The sequence below is a fragment of the Ochotona princeps genome, chromosome 15 (assembly GCF_030435755.1).
Source record: "Ochotona princeps isolate mOchPri1 chromosome 15, mOchPri1.hap1, whole genome shotgun sequence".
Lineage (NCBI taxonomy): Eukaryota > Metazoa > Chordata > Mammalia > Lagomorpha > Ochotonidae > Ochotona > Ochotona princeps.
This window is the reverse complement of record NC_080846.1, coordinates 53,113,330-53,135,513: the sequence shown is the minus strand read 5'-3', so window position 1 is coordinate 53,135,513 and position 22,184 is coordinate 53,113,330. Positions and strand designations below refer to the sequence as shown.

Here is a 22,184-nt window from a genome sequence, read left to right as displayed (position 1 = left end):
TTAGATGTGGTTTTCATCAGTCTCCTTTATCCTTTTTTTTTTTTTGAAAGATTATTTTTATTGGAAAGCCAGATAGAAGTAGATGGAGAAAGAAAGATCTCATGTCTGCTAATTCATTACTCAAGATGCCGCCATCACTGGAGCTGAGCTGATCCGAAGCCGGGAGCCTCTTCCGGGTCCCCCACGTGGGTGCAGGGTCCCACGGCTTTGGGCCGTCCTGGACTGGTTTCCAAGGTCATAAACAAGGAGCTGGAGGGGAAGTGGAGCAGCCGGGATACAAGATGCCAGCGTGTGCAAGGTGAGGACTTTAACCACTAGGCTACCTCACCGGGCCCTATTCTCTTATCCTTAAAAATGACACAAATAATATTAAAAAAATAAGTGATTGTAGAGGTAGTGGTGCTGTTGAAGATTATCAGGGTGATATGGACCTTTTTCTTTTTCTTTTTTTTTTTTTTTAGCTCTGAGTTATTTTATTATAAAAAGGTGTTGATTATACACACTAATGTGAACTGAAAATTCATGTTTACTTCATTTTTTAGCTTGACCTTCTAGTAAATCTTTAGCTTCATTGATTTTGGCTGCGATATAAGGAGATCCTCCTTTGTCTGGGTGGTTTAAGAGCATAATTCGTCGATGTGCATCTCTTATTTTTCCTTTATTGGCAGTTGGGCTTACACCTAAGATTAATGCTGCTTCTCGTTTTGTCATTTTGGGTTCAAATCCACCTCTGTAATAGCCACCACTGAAGGCGGATTTTGGTAGACTTTGGAAAACTTGTTTTACTTGAGGCTCCATTTGCTTGATAGCTTGCAACATATAACGACCTGCAAATCCTGCAGCAGCAATAGTCAGTCCAACTGCCACCATTGTACTGGCCATGGCGCGGGCGCGGATCCCCTGCCTCCACCGGCAGCGCAGCACATCCCCGTCCACAGGCCGCGGCCACCGCCAGAGCCCTGACCCCAAAGCGGCGACCTGTAAGCAGCCACCCCGACCGGCTCCGCCGATATGGACCTTTTTCACTCCTGCCAGAGATCACTGAGATTTATGTGTTCCCGGAGAGTAACCTTGGGAGTTCTCGGTCTGCTCATACTTGTGGAGATGGAGTTCCCAAGAGCAGAGGTCATTGCCACAGGTCACAAAGCTGGAGTGCTGTGTTTGTGAATTCGTATGTTGCTAATGAGACGCATCTCAGGTAGCCACAGGTGGACGCCAGGAAGAGGCTTCCAGGCAGAGGTGGTGGGCTGAACATTCCCGGCAGCCCTGTTCTTTCTCTGCCTCCACTGATGGGCAGAAGAGAGCAAACGCCGGCAAAGAGGAAAGGCAGCCAGTGCAGGGTCGCTGAGCTGGCCGACTGGGGAACCGCAGTCCTGCTGTATGCTTTAAAACACACACACCGCACACACGCACACACCACACATACACACACACCACACACACACACCACGCATACACACACACACCACATACACACACCACGCATACACACACCACGCATACACACACCACACATACACATACACCCCCCACACAGCACACACACACCACACACACACACCATGCATACACACCACACACACACACCACACACACACCACACACATACACACCACACACACACACACCACACACACACACACACACACACACACACACACACACACGGCTTAGAATGGGTGAGTGGACCAGTTTTTCTGAACTGAAGCAAGTGGCTATCACAAAAAAATGTTAAAAGGTTAAGGATTCTTGAATATTTTCTCTTACTCCATGTGGCTAAGTGAATATCCTTTCCGCATTTTATTTTTAACCTGGTAGAAGATTGATTGCCTAGAGGGGGCAAAGCAGGATTTCTAGACAGGGAACACCCGTCACAGTTTAGGGCAAGGAAGGCATTCCCTCCAGCACTTCCCAAGTGTCCGCTGTTCCGTTCCTGTTCCTAACTGTGTGTGTGATTGGTGACGCTCACGTGACCTCCCAAGGGGCGGACTTCACTTTTCCCCCACTGACTGCGTCATATAGGTTTTTGGACAGCTTCCCACTTTTCCTTTGTTTCCCCTATGGTTTATCTCTCCTTCCTTCCTCCCTTCTTCCTTTGCCCTTCCCTCCCTTCCTATTGTTTCTTCTGTTGTAATTTAGAAGTTAATCTTCACAGAAAGAAGGTAGAGTGATGCAGTTTCTTCATGTACACCGGTTTTATCCCAACTCTTTCTTTTCCAGATATCTGTCTATTGATTGATTGATTGATTGATTGATTTTGAAAGCGTTACAGAGAGGGAGGGTCAGATAAATCTTCCATCTGCTGGTTCACTCCCCCAGATGGCTGCAGCAGGAGCCAGGGGCTTTATTCGGGTTTCCCATGTGGTTGGCAAGGGCGCAAGCACTTAGGCCATCTCCCACTGACTTGCCCAGGCTGTTAGCAGCGAGCTGGGACATGAACCAGCATCCATGTGAAATGTTAGCATCGCAGCTATGGTTTTGCATGTTATACTACAATAGCAGCCCTTTCCCAACTCTTTACAGAGATGCCGGAGATTGTCCTTGTCTTGCAGAAGGGCGAGTGTGGCCTGCTAAGTTCAGTCCAGGCATCTTTCCTTGTATACCGCTGTGCAGTCGTATGCCTGTGTGACTACTTGTTTTTATAGTCTTGATCCCTGCCTTTAGAGTGTTTATGATCTAAAGAATGATCTTTCTGAACTTACGTACACAATGCATTTATTTACTAGGGAGAGAAAGAGCAAGAGAGCCCATCTTCTGGTTCACTTTCCCAATGACTTTAATGTCCAGGAGTTTGAAACCGGACTTGCTGCAGTTTCCCTTGTGGGCCGTCACTGCTGTGTCCCGCATCTGCAGGAGCAGGAAGCTGGGTCAGGAGCTGGAAGTGGGGTGTGAACCCACACTGTGTGTGAGATGCGAGGGTCTTCACCTGCAGCCTGCCTGCTGCTGCTGCTGTTGCTGCCCCTGAAATGCCGTTCTAGTTACCGCCAGGGGGTTAATTTTTTTTGTTTGAGAGTAATGTATTAAAGGCTTATGGTGGTTTTTGGCAAATAAGTTGTTTCAACATTAAAAAAAAAATGTATTTGTGTATGTTAGCGGCCAGGGCGGTGAACAGAGATACAGAGAGCACAAAACCTCATGATCTGATTTGCACCACAAATGCCCACAGCAAGGATGGGACCCCAAAACCGGGAGCCCGTATCTCAAGGGTTGGTTGGCTGGTACGCAAACATTTGAGCCATCACTGCTCGCTGTTGGGGTTTGCATTATCTGGAACTGATATTGAAAGTCAAAAGTGGGACTTGAATCCCGGTAACACGTAACACAGAAACCTTAACCACTTTACCAGTGATTTTTGATTGTTGATTGATTTGGAAAGGCAGATATGCAGAGAGAGAGAGTTTCCATCCCTGGTTCACTTCCCAGATGGCTGCAGCGGTGGCTTTACCTTCTATGTCCCTTGCAACCCCTTTGGTAGACATTTTGTAATGCTTTCAATTCAGACCTTTCTCCATTATCTCCATCTATGATTCTGATGTTTCCATAGTCAAGACATTTTCAAAGATTGCTACAAGTTGGTTTTGTCCTGCTGTGTAACAGGAGCTTAGTGATAAGTTAAAGTAGGACCCAAATAACAAAACCTTGGTTAATGCAAACGATACTTGTTTTTCACTGGGTATCAGTGCAGAGTTTCAGCACGTACACATAGCTTACACCAAGCATACCAGGCAAGCAGCCTTGCCTTCTGTTTGGCGCCTACTGTTTTCTTCTGTTTGAATTCATTGGTCCACCACAAGCCAGGAGCTTATTTCAAGTCTCCCCCATTGATACCAAGGCCATTCTCCACTGCTTTCCCAGGCATATTAGTAGGGAGCCGGATCAGAAGTGGAACAGTGGAAACTTTAACTGGTGCCCATGTGGGATGCTGGCACTGCAGGTGGAAGTTTTACCGGTCATGCCACAGCACCAGCCCCCATACAAATGTTATTTCTGAAGAGTTATTTAAAAAGTCACTTATACATACATACATTTTTTTTTTGTCATTTGGGGGAAGTTAATTGGCTCTGATACAATGCTTTTTAAACTTGTAATTTGGTTCAGTATTAGGTAGTCTAGTAGCAAGGGACTTGCTGGGCAGTGCACCTGTTGATTGAATTAAAGAGAAGAAATGATGTGAGGTGTATGTATATTTGGAGTCACATTCCAAAATGCCATAAAAATTGATTTAGTTTTGTCCATGACTTTGACTGCCAGGCTCAGGCTGTTGAATTGTTAAAATGGCAAGGGTGGGGTTGGTGGAGAAGGTGTCCCAAGCTGTTCTTCCAGATTGCCTAGTCAGTCTTAGGTCATGGTAATACCGGATCTAGGACACTGGCGATTATGTGGGTGGGGCAGGTGTTTGGCATGCCCTCTCAGATGGTGCTGAGGAGGCGCCTGTTTCTCAGGGAGCCGAGAGCCCGGGTTCAGTTCTTGGCTGTCGCTCTTTCCCTCCAGCTCCCTGCAGATGCAGACCTGGGAGAGAGCAAGTGATGGCCCAGGAGTCCCTGCTTCCCACATGGCAGACCTGGAGTCCATAGTCCATTCCAGCTTCTCGCTGTGGGCATTTGCAGGGAGTGAACCAGTGGAGAGAAAATAGCTTATGTGTCTCAGTCTCACTGCCTTTTTAATTAAAAATAATTTCCCTTTTATCTCCACTTTGGACCTTTGTATCTATTCATTCTGTTAATTGTTTAATGAATCTGATAAATACCCTTCCTTTTGTAAGTATTTTTATAAATTTATAGTGGGTGGTTACCATTGACATAGCAGTGCGGTGGCATCGACTTTATTCTGTTCTTCTCATGGCAATATGGGTTTTTGTTGTACTTATCAAGAAAATATCTATTTCATCTTTTTCTAAACAATTAAAGTTTTATTTTAGCACATCTTTAGCCTTAAGAAAGGACTGTGACAGCAGTACAGAAGGCCCACTGTCATTGTGTTTGTTTCTGGCTGGTTTTTTTACCTGCACTCCACCCTCCTTCCGGAAGGACAGGTTCACTGAAGTTGAAGTCCTACTTTGGGAGTGCTTTGCTCATGTTCTCTGAAAATACTGTTAGATTGCTTTTTGACTTTCACGATTTCTCGGGAAATCCACGTTTATCTAAAGTATTGTTTCCTAGCATTTCTTGGGTTTTTTTCCCCCTGGCTGTTCCATAATATTTTTGTAAGCATTTTGTTATGTTGTGTTTTGAGTGTTGTTTTCTATGTCTTTTAATGGTTTGTTTATTTATTTGGAAAAATCATAGAGAGAAAAGGAAGGGGAGAGGAAGAAAGGAAGGGGGATAGAAAAAGAGCAAAAACATATGTCTGTATAATTTATAAATAAAAAATTAACCCACAAAAATTGTAGCAGATTGGCCTTGTGAGTAAAGCCACATGTGCACCACTAGTATCTTACATGGGCACCGCTTTGGTTCCTAGCTGCTCCAGTTCCAATCCAGCTTCCTGCTCATGCGCTTGGCAAAGAAGTACCAGATGACCCGAGTCCTTGAGTTCCTGCCGCCCACGTGTATCCCTGTAACTCTTTCAAGTAAATAGACTTTAAAAAAAAAAAAAGTAGGGAATTTGAAGTTTGTATGAATAATTCCAAATGAAATTGCCTTTTTTTTTTAAGATATGCCTTATTTTTATTTAAAAGGCAGTTTTATATAGAGAAGGAGAAATAGAGACCTTCCACCTTCAGGTTCACTCCCAAATGGCCACAGTGGTCTGAACTGAGCTGATCTGAAGCCAGGAGCATCTTCCAGGTCTCCTACATGGGTGCAGGGTCCTGAGGAATCGGACCATCCTCTGCTGCTTTCCCAGGCCACAAGTAGGGAGCTGGATCTAGGTCAGAAGTGGAGCAGGTGGGACTAGAACAGGCGCCCCTGTGAATGCCAGTACTTGCAGGTGGAAGATTATCCTGTTGAGCCATAGTGCCAGCCCGTTACTTCTTTCATATTGCAACAAGGCATTGATAAGCTTTGCTTTAAGGGGCATTGTCAGCTGTGTGTGTGTGTGTGTGTGTGTGTGTGTTCTGTGTACAGACGCATATGTACACAGATCTATATCTCCTGTGTGTGAGCTGGAGCTGTGGGCTGGGATGAGGGTGTTGGAACCTTGTACCGCTCTGCTTTGCTGCCCCTTAACTAATTTGAAATTATCCCTGAGATGCATGCTGAAATTTTTCCCATAGGGTATCGTTTGTGAATTTCAGGGTAAATAGTGTGTCAGGAACCTAAAAAAACTGGTGAATGGCCTGGTTTGTGGAAGCAGGGAGGTGGTGCTTATTGTGGAAGTGCCCCTGAGTGCAGGCGAGCGTGGGGGTGCTGCACTTGGGACAACGTGGGGATGTTAACTATCTGCTCCTGAGTACTGAAAATCACAACCACATTTTGTGGTTGATAAGGTCTCTCTTAGCCTGCCTGCCGGCATTTGCAGGTCGGAGGAAAAGTATCTGCAGATGTGAATTGCACGGGATGAGTCACTCTGCCCCTGCTGTCTTGTCAGCCTTCAGCCTTATTGGTGAGGCTCTGGGGAAATTTTCTGATAGCTTTTTGAGATACTCAGCTGGGTTTAACCTCTACCTTGATTCCTCTGCCACCTTCAAGACAACTGTAGAGGTTTTCCAAGTACTCATTTAAATAAGATGAGAAAGTTATATGGTTTCTCCTTTCGATGTTATTTAAAATATTGATACTTGAAAGAAGATCTGAGGAATTTGTTTTTTGTCCTGCAATGTGTAGTATATGGATTATATATGTATAAATGCACATATTGTACACAGATATATGTCGACTTGAATATCCTGAGTGTCCCTTGATTTACTGATAGTATCAGTATTTGTTTGAACATCTACTAAGTGCAAACATTGTTCTGCATTAACACTTGCTGGCATTCTAATATCTAAAGATTTAGGCAGGCATTATGTAGCTGTGTGTGTATAAATATTTATTAAAAAATGTTAAGCAGCACTTCAGGTTTCTTGAACATAAACCACAGCTGTAAGTTTATGAAGCAATGTTTCAGAAGTTTTGGCTTCGTTCTTTCAGTAAAAGTTTCACTGATTACTTAACCATTTAATGGATACTGATTGTAGAAAAATGTTGATGACTCAGCTCCTGTCCACAAATTGCTCATAGTCTAGTCAGGAACTGATTCTATTAGACAGGAAATTAAAGTGTGATTGTGTGCTGAGGTAAGTGATAATGGGGTGTGGAAGAGGATACCATGGCAGCCAGAGGGAGAGGGGAGGCAAGGCATGTTCCTGCAGAAGGGCTCCCAGAGCGCCTTTCTCCCAACAGGCAAAGCAGGTCAAACTCTGTGCCCTTGAATGTGAACCTTTAATTATTTGTACAACTTTAATATACGTCTACATTTATTTTAAAGCTGTCCATGGCAGCTCTGATGTTGCATCTCAGCAAGTTAAGCCACTGTCTGCAACAGCATCCCACATTGGGGTGCTGCACTTCCCATCCCAGTCCCTGCTGTTGTGCTTGGGAGAGTCACAGAAAATGGCCAAGTAATTGGACCTCTGCCACCCAAACGGGAGACCTGGATGGAGTTACAGGCTCCTAGCTTCGGTCTGACCCAGCTCTGAAAAAATTTTAAAAATATTTGTATTTATTAAATAAAACAACAGATTTGTATTTATTTATATTGAAAAGGCAGATTTACAGAGATTAGGACAGATAGATTTTCCGCAACAACCAGAGCTGAGCTGATCCAAAGCCAGCAGTCAGGAGTTTCTTCCGGGTCTCCCACGCAGGTGCCGTGTCCCAAGGCTTTGGGCCGTTCTCGACTGCTTTCCCAGGCCACAAGCAGGGAGCTGGGTAGGAAGCAGGGTTGCCGGGAATAGAACCTGTGCCCATATGGGATCCTGGTGTCCAAAGCGAGGACATTAGCCACTAAGCCACTACACTGGGCCCCACTGTAACTTTCTTTAAAGGCTATATAATATTTTTTCCACTTTGTTTTTCTACAACAGTAGACAACTTTCTACTCTCTTTTATTGAATTTTAAAGAGCTTTTGTTTTTGTCTGTTACATTTGTCACTGTTGACTATACTAAATCAAAACATTTTTAAAAATCTATTTTAGCCTGGAGCGGTGGCCTAGTGGCAAAAGTCCTTGTCTTGAACAAGCCAAGAACCCATATAAGTACAGGTTCTAATCCTGGTGGCCCCACTTCCCACACAGCTCCCTGCTTGTGGCCTGGGAAAGCAGTCGAGGACGGCCCAAAGCCTTGGGACACTGCACCTGCATGGGAGACCCGGAAGAGGACCGTGGCTCCTGGCTTTGGATGGGCTCAGCTCCAGCCATTGTGACTGCTTGGGGAGTGAATCATCAGATGGAAGGTCTTATTCTCTGTATCCCTTCTTTCTGTATATCTGACTTTCCAATAAAAATTAAAAATACATGTTTAAAAATGTATATATATTTTATTTATTTGAAAGAGATCTTCATCTACCGGCTTCCTCTGTAAATGCCTGTAGCAGTGAAGAATCTGGAACTCAGATCTGAATGTGCCCCGCTGGTAGCAGGAACAGCATCCCCGTCTGTTACCTCCTCCCTCCCCACTGGGCACTAGCGGAAAGCCAGCGTTTGATGCCTCGTCCAAGATGGTGGGTTGGTGTCCCCAGCAGGCAGCTACAATGCCATACTGCCATACTGCTGAAATACTTTTTTAAGTGTTTACTTTGAATTCATTTCAAATAATAGATTTTTTTTGCCAGAAGTAATATGTTTTTATATAAAATGAGAAGAAAACATTTTTTTAATCTCTTTAATGTCTGGGTTCTTGTGTACTTTATGTAATTTGTTGAGATTGTTTTGAAATATATGAAGAAAATATGGCTTCACATAGTTGCGTAGTTGGAACTTAAGGAGTATTTTATCTTATTAGATAACTATGAATTAACAACATTTCTCTGGCACAATTTCCTAAACTCTACAAGCAGTAGTTTCTTAAAAACTAATGATGGTGTGGAATATAAAACCATATCTACTACCTTTTTGTGCTATGATTCATTTAACTTTTTGGATGTAGTTTACACTTTGAATGGATCTGTTATCAATGCTTGCTGTGTGTGTGTATAAAACATCAGGTATTTGTCCTTCCCAGAAGCCACAATCAGGAAAATAATGTTAAATGAAAAGGCAGGCCAGGCCATTCCACTCACAGCTCAAATACTTGTACTTGGTCTTTGAGCTAATAGAGAGTTTTTTTTTTTAATGTAGACTTGGGAGTCAAAATGTCAGGAGATCAGTAACCTTTCCCGGCTTGAGTCCTGACTGCCTAGACTTGGGACAAGACTCAGCCAGTTCTCCTCTGCTTTGCTTTGTACCACATAGTCATGTGAGAATGTCAAGCTTAAGAACCATCACAGGCAAAGAATGCGAGGCAAAATTTTTAAATCCCTTTCTCCTGGTAGAAAAGCACATGTCGTTATTGAGAGGGTTTTGTTGCACAGACCCCTCTTGAGAGGCCCTCAGATGCCTTTCAGGGACATTTTGGAGAACTATTGGTTTAGAGTAACTTCTGACTCAACTGCTCTTTTTTCCCCCTTCTTCTCTGACTCCTTACCTTTGCTTTTACCTTGGCTAAGGTAGTCTCTGTAGGTGTGCCAACCTGGGTGGAATACCATTCCTGGCCATTGTCCGCTACTGACGGGCAGCCTCAGCACAGGCACTGGGCAAATGCTGGGAATAACCTTGGGCACAAAGGGGAAACCAGTTCACAGCCTCACCTTAGCCTCGGGGAGGGCAGCAGACCTGCTCAGCTTGTTGCTTGCCTGTGCGTTCATTCAGGCCCATCCACCTGCAGTTAGCAGTGAGTCAGGTGCTGTAGCTCTGAAGTCTGTCTGGTTCCAGAAGTGGGGAGAGACTCTAACAGGGCCTCTTTGCAGAGGGGTCCGAGGACTACACACTCTACTCCCAAAAATACCACTAGCTCATGCTGACTGTCTGTAAGAGAAGGGCTTTGGTTCCCAAGCTTCAAGGAGCCTTCAGGAGGAAGAGTTTTTCCCTCAGGAATTCTCTTGGAACCCCTCTTGTTTAGCTTTGTTTAAAATGAAAATAGCTAACCATGGTGATCCTCATGGTATTTCCTTACATTTTTGTTAAAGATTTTTTTTTTGTTTTTATTGGAAAGGGAGATCAGACTTAGAGAGAGACAAAAACAAAGATCTTCCATTTGCTGATTCATTACCCAAATGGCTGCAATAGCCAGAGCTGAGCTGATGGAAAGTCAGGGTGCAGGAATGCCTTTTGGGTCTCCCACACGGGCGCAGGGTCCCAAGGACTTGGGCTGTGCTGTGCTGCTTTCCCAGGCCATGAACAAAGAGCTAGACAGGAGTGGAGCATCTGAGACAGGAACTGGCATTCAGAAGGTATTCCAGCGCTTGTAGTCAGAGGATTGGCATTTTAAGCCACTAAATCAACCCTTCCAATAAGGTTTTCACAGGCTTTAAGTTCCGATGATAGGGATATCCTATAATGCTCAAAGCGGTCTCCATCAATGCAGACTTTTCTGGTTTAAAACATCAGTATGTCAGGGCCCGGCGGCGTGGTCTAGCGGCTAAAGTCCTCACCTTGAACGCCCCGGGATCCCATACGGGCGCCGGTTCTAATCCCGGCAGCTCCACTTCCCATCCAGCTCCCTGCTTGTGGCCTGGGAAGGCAGTCAAGGACGGCCCAATGCATTGGGACACTGCACCCGCGTGGGAGACCCGGAAGAGGTTCCTGGTTCCCGGCATCGGATCGGCGTGCACCGGCCCGTTGTGGCTCACTTGGGGAGTGAATCATCGGATGGAAGATCTTCCTCTCTGTCTCTCCTCTCTGTATATCTGACTTTGTAATAAAGTAAATAAACCTTTAAAAAAAAAATCAGTATGTCAATCTTGAAAGACCCTGGTTTGGTAACTTATCAACTCCTCCTTAATGTTTTTCACCAAAATTATAGTTCATTGCTACTTCATACATTACTTTTAAATTTTTTTGGAGAAAATATTTATTGGAGAGGCAAAGAGTGAGTTCCCATCCTCTGTGGAACCCCTCAAATGCCCATAGTGGTTGATGGTGAGCTGGGCCCAGTCCAGGAACTGAGAACTTAATCTGGGTCTCCCACATGTGTGGCAGAGACCCACGTGACCCGAGCTGTTTCTTTTAGAGGATCCAAATTAGCAGAGTGCTCTAGTCTGAAGTGTGGCTGGGAATCAAACCTAAGCATTCCAGTGTGGGACACAGGTGACTTAACTGCTGATACTGCCCCTTGGAGAGAATATGTTGTTAAATTTGACATAACTGAGTTCTCTTCATGGACCCTTTCTCTCTGATTTCACCCGCCCCTGTGGCTTCAAATGCCCGCTTCATGCAGACTTGTAAAGGTGCGTGTGCAGCCAGCACCCAGCCTGAGTCCCGCCTGGATAGCGGTAACCTGGCGCAGAGGAGTTCTGACACTCCCTCAGTTCTTTTTTGTTCCCTTTCATTTAGTAATTGGCCCATGAGCCAACCAGTTCCGACTCCACTCAGACACCTTAGAGTCATCTTAAATCCTTCCCTTGCACGCAGCGCTCAGCTTGCCGTCAGTTCGACCTCAGTACGTTTCTCACATGCAGTCACTTCTTCCCTGCACTTCCACCGCTTAGCATCATCAGTTCTCAACTGGAAGACTGCTTGACCTTCCTGATTGGTCTCCCTGCTTCCATCTTTCTCTCCTGTACACTCCTCTCACATCAAGCCGAGAGCTCCGTATCCTGTAATTCCTTGCTTTTCCCTTAGCGTCTGCATTGCGTGTAAAATCAACTTTTGACTTCTTTATTTTTTATTAAATTTGTTCATTAATTACATTGTGTTGTAATTGCATAGGAACTGGGATTCTCCCCCCCACTTCCCCACACCCTCCCCCCATGGTGGGTTCCACCACCCTGTTGCATAACCATAGTTCAAGTTCAGTTGAGATTCCCTCTTAGCAAGCGTATGCCAAGCATAGAGTCCAGCATCTTATAGTCCAGTCAAGTCCAACTACTTACTGGGGAGACCCTCTCTGGTCTGAGGGCAGAGCCAGCAGAGTATCATCCTGATCAAATAAAAGCACTAACATATTATCAGCAACAATTAACATCGTTACTTTTCTTGTCCCAAGATGAGGCAATTTGCACTTCCCGGTTTTCAGCAGCATCTTGCATGCCCCAGGGCCTCGATGCCTGCTGTTGGAAGCTGTATCTATTCTTTCCTGCGCTTATGGATGCAGCCTAACCTCAGCCTTGTCTCCTCACTTCATTAGTGGGTTTCCAGTTTTGGTGTGTATCCTGTGCCCAGCAGTGTTCTGATCACTGGAGCTGTAACACAACAAGGTCGACACAGCTAGGAAGCTTGTATATAGTTGGGAAAACAAACCACAAATTCATCCTATTCTGAGTGACCTGTGCTCGGAGGATGGAGTGAATGAAGGAGAGATGCCATTTTCGACTGAGTGGTCAGAGGAGGTGTTTTGACAAGGACTGGGTGAAGTGTGAAGATTGGCGCGGGTAGGAAGGTTACTGGTGAATACAGAGAATGGCAAGTATGGCTCCGAAGGAAGAAGCCATCATCCTGGAAGAGAAAATCCTTAAACCTTGGGCCTGAGTAGAGTGAGCAGGAGCGCAGAAGGGAGCTGGCTCTTGTGTCCTCCGCGGCCTGTGGTAGGGTGTCTGGTTTTCATTCTGAACACAGGAGTGTTTTAGCAAAGCGAACAGCTGATCTTTGCACTTAGAGAGGGTCACCTGGTCTTCCCTGTGGAAATTAGCGGAAGCTAAGAGAAGACAGTCTGCCCAGGTAGTTGGCCAGTCTTTGTTATAATCTTGGGTATCTGTGCACTTCTGTTCTAGAAGTGTGCCTAGAAATAGTCTTGCTGTGAAGTCAGCAAATCCTGCTCGTCCACTGCAGCTCCTGATACCATCTGGCACAGGGAGGCCTGCAGTAACTACCGTCAGGTTCCCGTGTGATCACAATGGTCTGAGACCCTGTGCATCCCTGCAGCGGTTTCTGATACTGGAGATGGGCTCTGAAGGCTCTCCTGGCCTTGGGGGTCGTGAACCGTCAGATGGAAGATCTTCCTCTCTGTTGCTCCTCCTTTCTGTATATCTGACTTTCCAATAAAAATAAAATAAATCTTAAAAAATAGAAGTGACACTTCTTTCCCAGAGATGCACACAAGTGTGCTAAAACCTGTGAAACCAAGTTCCAGTCCAACACTTGTACCTCCGTTTCTGTGATGGCTTAAGAGATATCTTACAGACAGCTTGTTAGAACAATTGTTGCAATATATATGTGTGTTGTCAATGAATTTAGTTAGAATAAAGTTGTACTTTAAAAATGTTAGTATGGGCCCAGCGGCATGGCCTAGCAGCTAAAGTCCTCACCTTGAACGTGCCCGGATCCCATATGGGCGTCGGTTCTAATCCCGGCAGCTCCGCTTCCCATCCAGCTCCCTGCTTGTGGCCTGGGAAAGCAGTTGAGGATGGCCCAAAGCCCTGGGACCCTGTACCCATGCGAGGGGGACCTGGAGGAAGTTGCTGGCTCCTGGCTCCAGATCAGTGCAACACTGGCCGTTGCGGCTCACTTGGGGAGTGAATCATCGGACGGAGGATCTTCCTCTCTGTCTCTCCTCCTCTCTGTATATCTGACTTTGTAATAAAAATGAATAGATCTTAAAAAAAGTTACTATGAACATTTATAGGAAATGTTCTCACTACGTGTTCTTACTTGGGTATACGTCTTCAGATGAGTTCTCGGGATACCACTTGACAAGGAAACAGTAGAGAGAAAGCTGTTTGTATACAGTGTGTGTGTGTGTGTGTGTGTGTGTGTGTGTGTGTGTGTGTGTTAGTGTCTTGTAATTTTGAACCAAATGAGAGGGGGCATTATAAAAATAAGCAATCTGGGCCTGGAGGCGTGGCCTAGCAGATAAGGTCCTCACCTTGAATGTGCCGGGATCCCATATGGGCACCAGTTCTAGTCCCAGCAGCCCTGCTTCCCATCCAGCTCCCTGCTTGTGGCCTGGGAAACCAGTCGAGGACAGCCCAAAGCCTTGGGTCTCTGCACCTGTGTGGGAGACGTGGAGGAAGTTCCTGGCTCCTGGCTCCGGATCGGCACAGCATCGGCCATTGCGCTCACTTGGGGAGTGAATCATCAGACGGAAGATCTTCCTCTCTGTCTCTCCTCCTCTCTGTATATCTGACTTTGTAGTAAAATAAATAAATAAATCTTAAAAGGAAATAAGCATTCTGCAGTGCTCAAACATGTAAACTTGTCTGCTTTCTGAGCACCTACCTATACACCGACAAGCAGGCAGGCCAGTGCGAGCAAGCAGCACAGTGGGATGCAAAGATAATACATTTTCCGTGAACTTTTTGAAGTGCCCTCATATTTAAGAATCTTCAAGATAAGGTTAGAATTTGCCACAGTTCAAGGTTCGCATGTCTCGTCTCTTTCTCTGGTCTCCTTCGATTAAGGAATATTCTTTCATTGGCTCTGCTCAGCATTACGACTACACTCTGTTTGCCCCTCACTTAGTATGTGGACCTCATTACAGTGTCTCTTTGGGGTAGCAGTTGAGATTGTCCCTGGGCTGCCCGCATCACATCTTGCAGTGCTCTGTCCCCAGCTCCGCCTCTCTGATAATTCCCTGCGAGGCAGCAGATGCTGGCTGCACACTCACATGGGAGAGCTGGACTGCCTCACTCATGGCTGCGACCCGGCCCAGGCCGGGCTGTTCCATGGGAGAGCTGGACTGCCTCACTCGTGGCTGCGACCTGGCCCAGGCCGGGCTGTTCCATGCTCTTAGGGAGTGAGCCGGCAGACGTTTCCCTCTGCCTTCCCAGTGAACACATAATCAAGGAAAAATACATACTTGATAAGTGATTAATGAAAATTACTTTTTGCTATGCCTGCTTTTGGACACCTACCTTTAGAGATTAAGGAGGTGAAGGTATGTTGAGAAGGAAGAAATACTTTCTTTTAAAGACGAAGTTTCTGGGCCTGGCACGGTAGCCTGGCGGCTAAAGTCCTCACCTTGCATACACCAGGACCCTGTATGGGCACCAGTTTGTATCCAGGCCACTCCACTTCCCATCCAGCTCCCTGCTTGTGGCCTGGGAAAGCAGCTGAGGATGGCCCGGGGCCTTGGGACCCTGTACCTGCGTGGGAGACCTGGAGGAGGTTCCTGGCTCCAGTGCTTCCATGGGATGCTGGCATCATCGGTAGCACCTTCATCTGCCACACTACAATGCTGGCCCTGGAAAATCTTCTCTAAGAATCATTCAGTGACATTATACCGTGACAGACTATCAAAGCACCTTTTTAAAATTACACAGAGACCTATAAACCTCTCAATGCATATTACAGATTTAGGTTGTGCAGCACAGCCAGACTGAGCCAATCACTTGATTGGAAGATACAGACCCTCTGCTGAGCGCCTGGCATCGGGTCCTGCCTTCGCTTCCACCCAGCCACCAATGCACACCCTGGGAGACACACAGGGACCTGTTAAACCACCCTGCCACCCAGCTAATTTCATAATGCCTTTTAGTTTTACATTGTACCGTGTTGTCTGTATTGTATATTAAATTGGTTGTTAGCTAAGCAAAGAAAGTCCTGTCTCTATGAAAAAGTTGTATTTCTTTTTATTGGGAAGGCAGATTACAGAGAAGCGAGACAGAGAAAGATCTTCCATCTGATGATTCATCCCCAAATGGCTGAAACAGCCAGAGCTGAGCCATCCGAAACCAAGAGTCAGGACCCTCTTCGAGGTCTCCCATGCAGGTATAGGGTCCCAAGGCTTTGGTGCTGTGCTTAGCTGCTTCTCCAGGCTACAAACAGGGAGCTGGGTGGGAAGTGCAACAGCCAGGCATGTGCCAGCACTCCTGTGGGATCCCGGTGCATGCAAGGTGAGGATTGAGCCATTGAGCCATCACACCAGGCCCTGATAGAATGTTTTTTTTTAGTAAATATTTTTTTCTTATTCAATACACAATATCCCTTTTTTTTTTTTTGAGATTTTAAAGAATTATTTGTGTCTCTTGTTTGAAAGGCAGAGATAGACCTCCAGCGTGCTTGTTCACTCAGGAAATGCCTGCAAAAGCCAGAGCTGGGCCAGACCAAAGATGTCCAGGCAGTCCTCATCTGCCTCCCTGGGTGTGCATTGGCAGGAAGATGCAGCTGAAGCAGAGCAGCCAGCACTCAGATGAAACCCTGCAATTCGGAATGTGCTAAACTTCCCCGACCCCCAAAATGATTTTTCAGAGTGCTTTTCCTGATTCAGCTAGAGGGGATATATTTCTTGTTTTATTGTGTAGATTCGTAGCAGAATCAAGACATAGAGTGATTCTGAGTGCTCGTGAGCACTGCACATTGTCGGCCCTGAGATGCCATTCGTTTTCCGTGTTTCTGTGTTCTAGCCAGAAATCCGTGTACTACAGTATGGAAAGCTTGATAGGGTGTAACTGTAGCCTTTCTTCAAGGAGACTCAATCCAGTTGTTATTTATTAGTGTCACACTTATCAACACCATTTCTACGAAAATTACCTGTTTGTGTGGTGGCAGTTACTGAGATTATGATCTACTGTATTGTTTCACCCTTTTCCTAATCTGGTCATTGGATGACAGGGCTGCTGTAAGGACATCCGTGTTTACATTCACGTTCAAATGCTTCCGTCTCCTGCTGCTCCGCTGGGTAGGGGAGTCATTGAGAACCTTTGTTTCTAGTTAGTAAGCAGAGTCAGATGTCTGAGAGTTGGTGTTAACGTTACCAAACCAGGAGGAGCTATTTTTGTGATGGTTAACATTTATTCATTGAGGGTAGGAGGCGAGCAAATTCAGGGATCATGCTTAAATTAAATACATCTGTAGCTGTCAGCTGTCTGGAGAAAAGCAGGGCAGCTGATCAGACATCTTTTCATATCTACAGCTATTTGTACAGCCATCCTTTAGCGCCTCGTAGCTAGTATCTGATGAAGACAGGTATTTTTTTCAAATTCATCATTTTTTTTTAAAGATTTGTTCATTTTTATTGCAAAGGCAGATAGAGGAGGAGAGACAGGAAGATCTTCTGTCTGATGATTCACTCCCCAAGTGGCCTCAACGGCTGGAGCTGAGCCAATCAGAAGGCAGGAGCCCGGAGCTGCTTCCAGGTCTCCCATGTGGGTGCAGGGTCCCAAGGCTTTGGGCCGTCCTTGACTGCACGTTCAAGGCAAGGACTTTAGCCACTATGCTAACCGCGTTGGGACGCAAAATTCGCCATTTTAAATCTTAACAGTATTGATAGAACAAGCTATTCTTCACAGAAATGGCATTATTAAATTATTTATCATTTAATTATTAAATTAAATGCAGATGTAAATAACACCTTAGAAGTAACAAACCTCCCTGTTACCGGCATTGATGTGGTATCTTCCTACACTGGGAGTTGGGAGGGTGCCAAAGGCTGGGGCAAGGGTTCAGGAGCCTGGCTTGGGCTTTCCTTACCTCGTTGGATGGTTAAGGAGAACATTAATTACCTGTTTAGAAAAACATTTTAATTTATGATTTCCTGAATTAGTGGCTTATTCAGAAAATTTTGCAGTAAAGTCTAGGCATTGCCACGTCTTTCCCCCTATCCTTTACCCCAGTTGTTTTCCAAAAAGTAGTGTTTGAGATAAGCCTGACATGTGCTTCAGTGCTGAAGCCTACAATGCGTTCATGTTTCTCGATTCATTGATCGCATGGCTGTTTCTTCTTGCTAGCATGTGTGTGGCTAACTCCTTCCGGCTTTGCTCACGTCTCTCACTGTCACAGAAGTTCTGCCTTGTTGGCCTGTCAGCCATACAGTCCTCCTCCCCGCCGCCCTCGTACCGTGTATTAACACTTCCTTACCACTTCCTGCCTGCAAAGTCTGTATGTTATAATTTTTTTTTGTCTCTTCCCTCAAAAATAAGCTCCACAAAGGGATCTTTGTCCACTTTGGCAGAGGCCAAGTTTCTAGACCAATGCCTGACTCTAGTAGACAGCGAGCCGTGACTGAATGGCTGTTGAGTCCCCTCTCTGCACACGCGTGGATGTGTCTGTACAGCACACACTGTGCCATGGGCAAAGTCCTTTCAGTTAAATGAGGTGTACTTGCTGCATTTTGTGGGTTTTTTTCTGTATTTGATGTTTATATGAGAGCTAGTGTATGAACATTTCTCGTCCTTTAGAGTTTTTATTGATCTTCTTAGTGTTGTTTGCACTGCTACTACATCTTCTTTTGTTGTTTAACCTGTCAGTGTTACCGTAGCACTTAAATCTTACCCCTGCTTAAAAAAATGTTTGTTTGTTTTTTTCCATTGGAAAAGCAAATTTACCGAGAAGAGGAGAGACAAAAAGAAAGCTCTTACATTGTTTGGTTCACATCCCAAATAGCCGCAATGACCAGAGCTGAGCCGATCCAGAGCCAGGAGCCAGGAGCCAGGAGCCAGGAACCGCCTTCGGTTCTCCAGCACGGTCCCAAACAGCTAGGCGGTCCTCCACAGCTTTTCCAGGCCACAGGCAGGGAGCTGGATGGGAAGTGGAGGAGTTGGAGTAGCTGGGATGTGCACATGGGATGCCAGTGCTTCGAAATGGAGGGCTGACCAGTTGAGCCATTGTGCTGGCCTCCTCTTACCCCTCCTTAGGCCTAGTCCCTAAGAATCCAGTCTTCCTGATTTAACTTGCCAGCTTCACCTCTGTATTCCTTCCTCTGTGCTTTCCTGGTGTGCCACTGTGTTCACACCTGTTACACGATTCAGTGTTTTGAGCCTTTCATGAGACAGCAAAAAATCCTGTGTTTTTAAAATACTACTGATTCAAGAAGCTGAGAGAAACAGAATTCCTATCCTAAATGCTTGTTCCTAAATGCTTGCAACAGGCCTCACAGATGTCAGCATCGCAGTTACTTGAACCATCAGACAGAAGATCTTCCTTTTTTTTTTTTTTTAAGATTTTATTCATTTTATTACAGCCAGATTTACACAGAGGAGGAGAGACAGAGAGGAAGATCTGCCGTCCAATGATTCACTCCCCAAGTGAGCCGCAACGGGCCGGTGCTGTGCCGATCTGATGCCGGGAACCAGGAACCTCTTCTGGGTCTCACACACGGGTGCAGGATCCCAATGCATTGGGCTGTCCCCGACTGCTTTCCCAGGCCACAAGCAGGGAGCTGGATGGGAAGTGGAGCCGCCGGGATTAGAACCGGCGCCCATATGGGATCCTGGGGCTTTGAAGGACTTTAGCTAGGCCACGCCGCCGGGCCCCAGAAGATCTTCCTGTCTCTCCTCCTCTCTATCTGCCTTTCCACTAAAAATGAACAAATCTTTAAAAAAAAATGGTGAATTTGAACCATTTTTGCTGGGTAGGCTTTAGCAGAAAGCTAGAACTGGGGATTGAACCCAGCTCATTTGATGTGGAATGCATGTCATTTTTGGGGAAAAAAAGATGTTTATTGGTTTTAAAGGCAGAATGACAGGAAAAGGCAAAGATCCGGTGGTTCATTCCTCCAGTGGACATCCAGGGCCGGGCCAGGAGCCAAAACCTCATCGAGGTCTCCTGTGTGCACGTGTGGGGCCCAGGCCTGTGAGCCATCATCTGCCTTCATGGATGCTCTGACAGGAAGCTGGAGCACAGGTCGAGTGCTGGGATCGGAAACACACTGCTCAGAAAGGCAATCCAGCGTCTGCAGTGCAGCTTAAGCAGGCGCCTCCTACCTGGCCCTGGAATACCTGTGTCTCAAGTTCATTTATTTATATATGTATATCTATCAGACTTTGAACTTGTGTGTAAATGGGCACCCTCTCTCCATTAGCAAGATATTTATGTATAATTTATATAAATATATAGTTTAATATCATGTTTGCATGTAACTACTTTCCTCACTCAGATAACTACAGTGTCAGTTTAAAGAGCAAATAGGCAACATCATTTTTTCGTTAATAGATTAGTGGTATTATAATGTTGCCTGAAAATAGTAGGTAGGATGGAGAGGGCGGGTCAAATGCAGGACAGGGACACTTCAGGTCAGTCTGCATCTGATTGTTCAGATAACAGAATTGGATGTGTGTTTTTTGTGTGTGTGTGAGGATAGTATGGTCTTGAAAAGGTTCATGTCATTTCAGGATATTTATCCTGGAAAGGTGTGGTTATGATCTGGCGCGTCGCTTTAGTAGTGAGAGATTCCTGGCCATCGGCACCACTGAAGCCCGTTGCTCTGTTGGCACACACAGGGCCCCGTGGAGGGCCTTTCTCAGGAACTGTTCAAGGATGAATTCACAATGCTGATAAAGCCATGGACTGGTTCCCGGCCTTGGCTTGCTGAACTGAAAGAACACTTTGGGGAAATGTTGACCTTGGCAGTGACCGGAGCACCAAATTCCTTTCTCTGCATTGTCTTGCAGCTCCTGCAAGCTTCTGATGGGGTGTGCCCCCCACATAGGCCTAGTTCATAGGATACTGTGCTAAATACAGAACAGGCTTTTGAAAAAACTGAGCACTATTGGGCCCGGCGGCATGGCCTAGCGGCTAAAGTCCTCACCTTGAACGCCCCGGGATCCCATATGGGCACCGGTTCTAACCCCGGCAGCTCCACTTCCCATCCAGCTCCCTGCTTGTGGCCTGGGAAAGCAGTCAAGGACGGCCCCAAGTCTTGGGACCCTGCACCCGCGTGGGAGACCTGGAAGAGGTTGCAGGTTCCTGGCTTCAGATCGGCACAGCACTGGCCGTTGCGGCTCACTTGGGGAGTGAATCATCGGACGGCAGATCTTCCTCTCTGTCTCTCCTCCTCTCTGTATATCTGACTTTGTAATAAAAATAAATCTTTAAAAAAAAAACTGAGCACTATTGTAGGAATAACTTGATTTCATTTATATAGCAAACTCCCTGTGCTCCCAGATATGATTGATTATTGCTTTTGAGAAAAATGTATTAGGCATAACAAGGAAATATGCAAATATGGAATGTCATTTAATTTCTTTATGAGCTAGCTAACACTGTCAAGTGGTTACTACCTGTGTGGTATGCAAAGTGACATAGCAGTAATCTCTTATTGCCTTTAGCAAACTTTTTTTCTTTTTCTTTTTTTAAAAAGATTTTATTTTTATTAGAAAGTCAGATTAACAGAGAGAAGGAGAGACAGAGAGAAAGCTCTTGTGTCTGCTGGTTCACTCCCTAAGTGACCACAATGGCCAGAGCTAAGCCAATCCAAAGCTAGATAACAGAAGCTTCATCTAGGTCTCCCATGTGGATGCAGGGTCCCAAAGCCTGGGCCTCCCTGCATTACCCTCCCTGGCCACAAGCAGGGACTTGGGAGGTGGAGCAGCCAGAACACAAACTGGGGCCCATATGGGATCCTGGCACTTAGAAGTGGCAGCACCACTAGGTCACAGTTCCAGGCTCTCTCATTGGGCTCTTACCAACTTGATTGCATCATTAGCTGTTGTGTGTCCTGTGTGATACTAGTTCTTTGAAATTCTAATGACTTGCTTTATGGTCCATAGGCAGTTTTTTTTTTTAAAGATTTTTATTTTTATTGGAAAATCAGAAATACAGAGAGAATGAGAGACAGAGAGGAAGATGTTCCATCTGCTGATTCACTACCCAAGTGAACTCAATGGCCGTAGCTGAGCCAATCAGAAGCCAGGGACCAGGAGCCAAGAGCCTCTTCCAGGTCTCCCACGCAGGCCGTCCTCGACTGCTTTCTCAGGCCACAGGAAGGGAACTGGATGGGAAACGGGGCCGCCAGGATTAGAACTAGCACCCATATGGGGTCCCGGTGCATGAAAGACAAGGACTTTAGCTGCTAGGCTACCGCCCTGGGTCCTAAATGATCTATTAAAAAGTATTACTGAGGTCTAGCTTGTATACTATACATTTTACCCATTTTAACTAAATAGTTTAATGCTTTATTTATTTATTTTTAAGATTTATTTTTTTTAAAGATTTATTCATTTTATTACAGCCAGATATACACAGAGGAGGAGAGACAGAGAGGAAGATCTTCCGTCCGATGATTCTCTCCCCAAGTGAGCCTCAACAGGCCGATGCGCGCCTTTCCGAAGCCGGAAACCTGGAACCTCTTCCGGGTCTCCCACGCGGGTGCAGGGTCCCAATGCATTGGGCCGTCCTCGACTGCTTTCCCAGGCC

At 45.7% G+C, this 22,184-nt stretch overlaps 2 protein-coding genes across 3 annotated transcripts in view; one reads left to right on the top strand and one right to left on the bottom strand.

Moving 5' to 3' along the window:
• Positions 1 to 22,184, top strand: part of DIP2B (disco interacting protein 2 homolog B) — a 206,762-nt gene that overhangs the window by 53,598 nt on the left and 130,980 nt on the right. The window lies entirely within an intron of this gene.
• Positions 509 to 1,001, bottom strand: LOC131482128 (mitochondrial import inner membrane translocase subunit TIM14). The gene has a single exon (XM_058673819.1). It carries the CDS (start codon positions 880 to 882, stop codon positions 532 to 534), a length of 351 nt encoding a protein of 116 aa, XP_058529802.1. The 5' UTR covers positions 883 to 1,001; the 3' UTR covers positions 509 to 531.

Coding starts and splice junctions, on each gene's coding strand:
- LOC131482128 (XM_058673819.1), bottom strand. CDS start 882: ATGGCCAGTACAATGGTGGCAGTTGGACTGACTATTGCTGCTGCAGGA.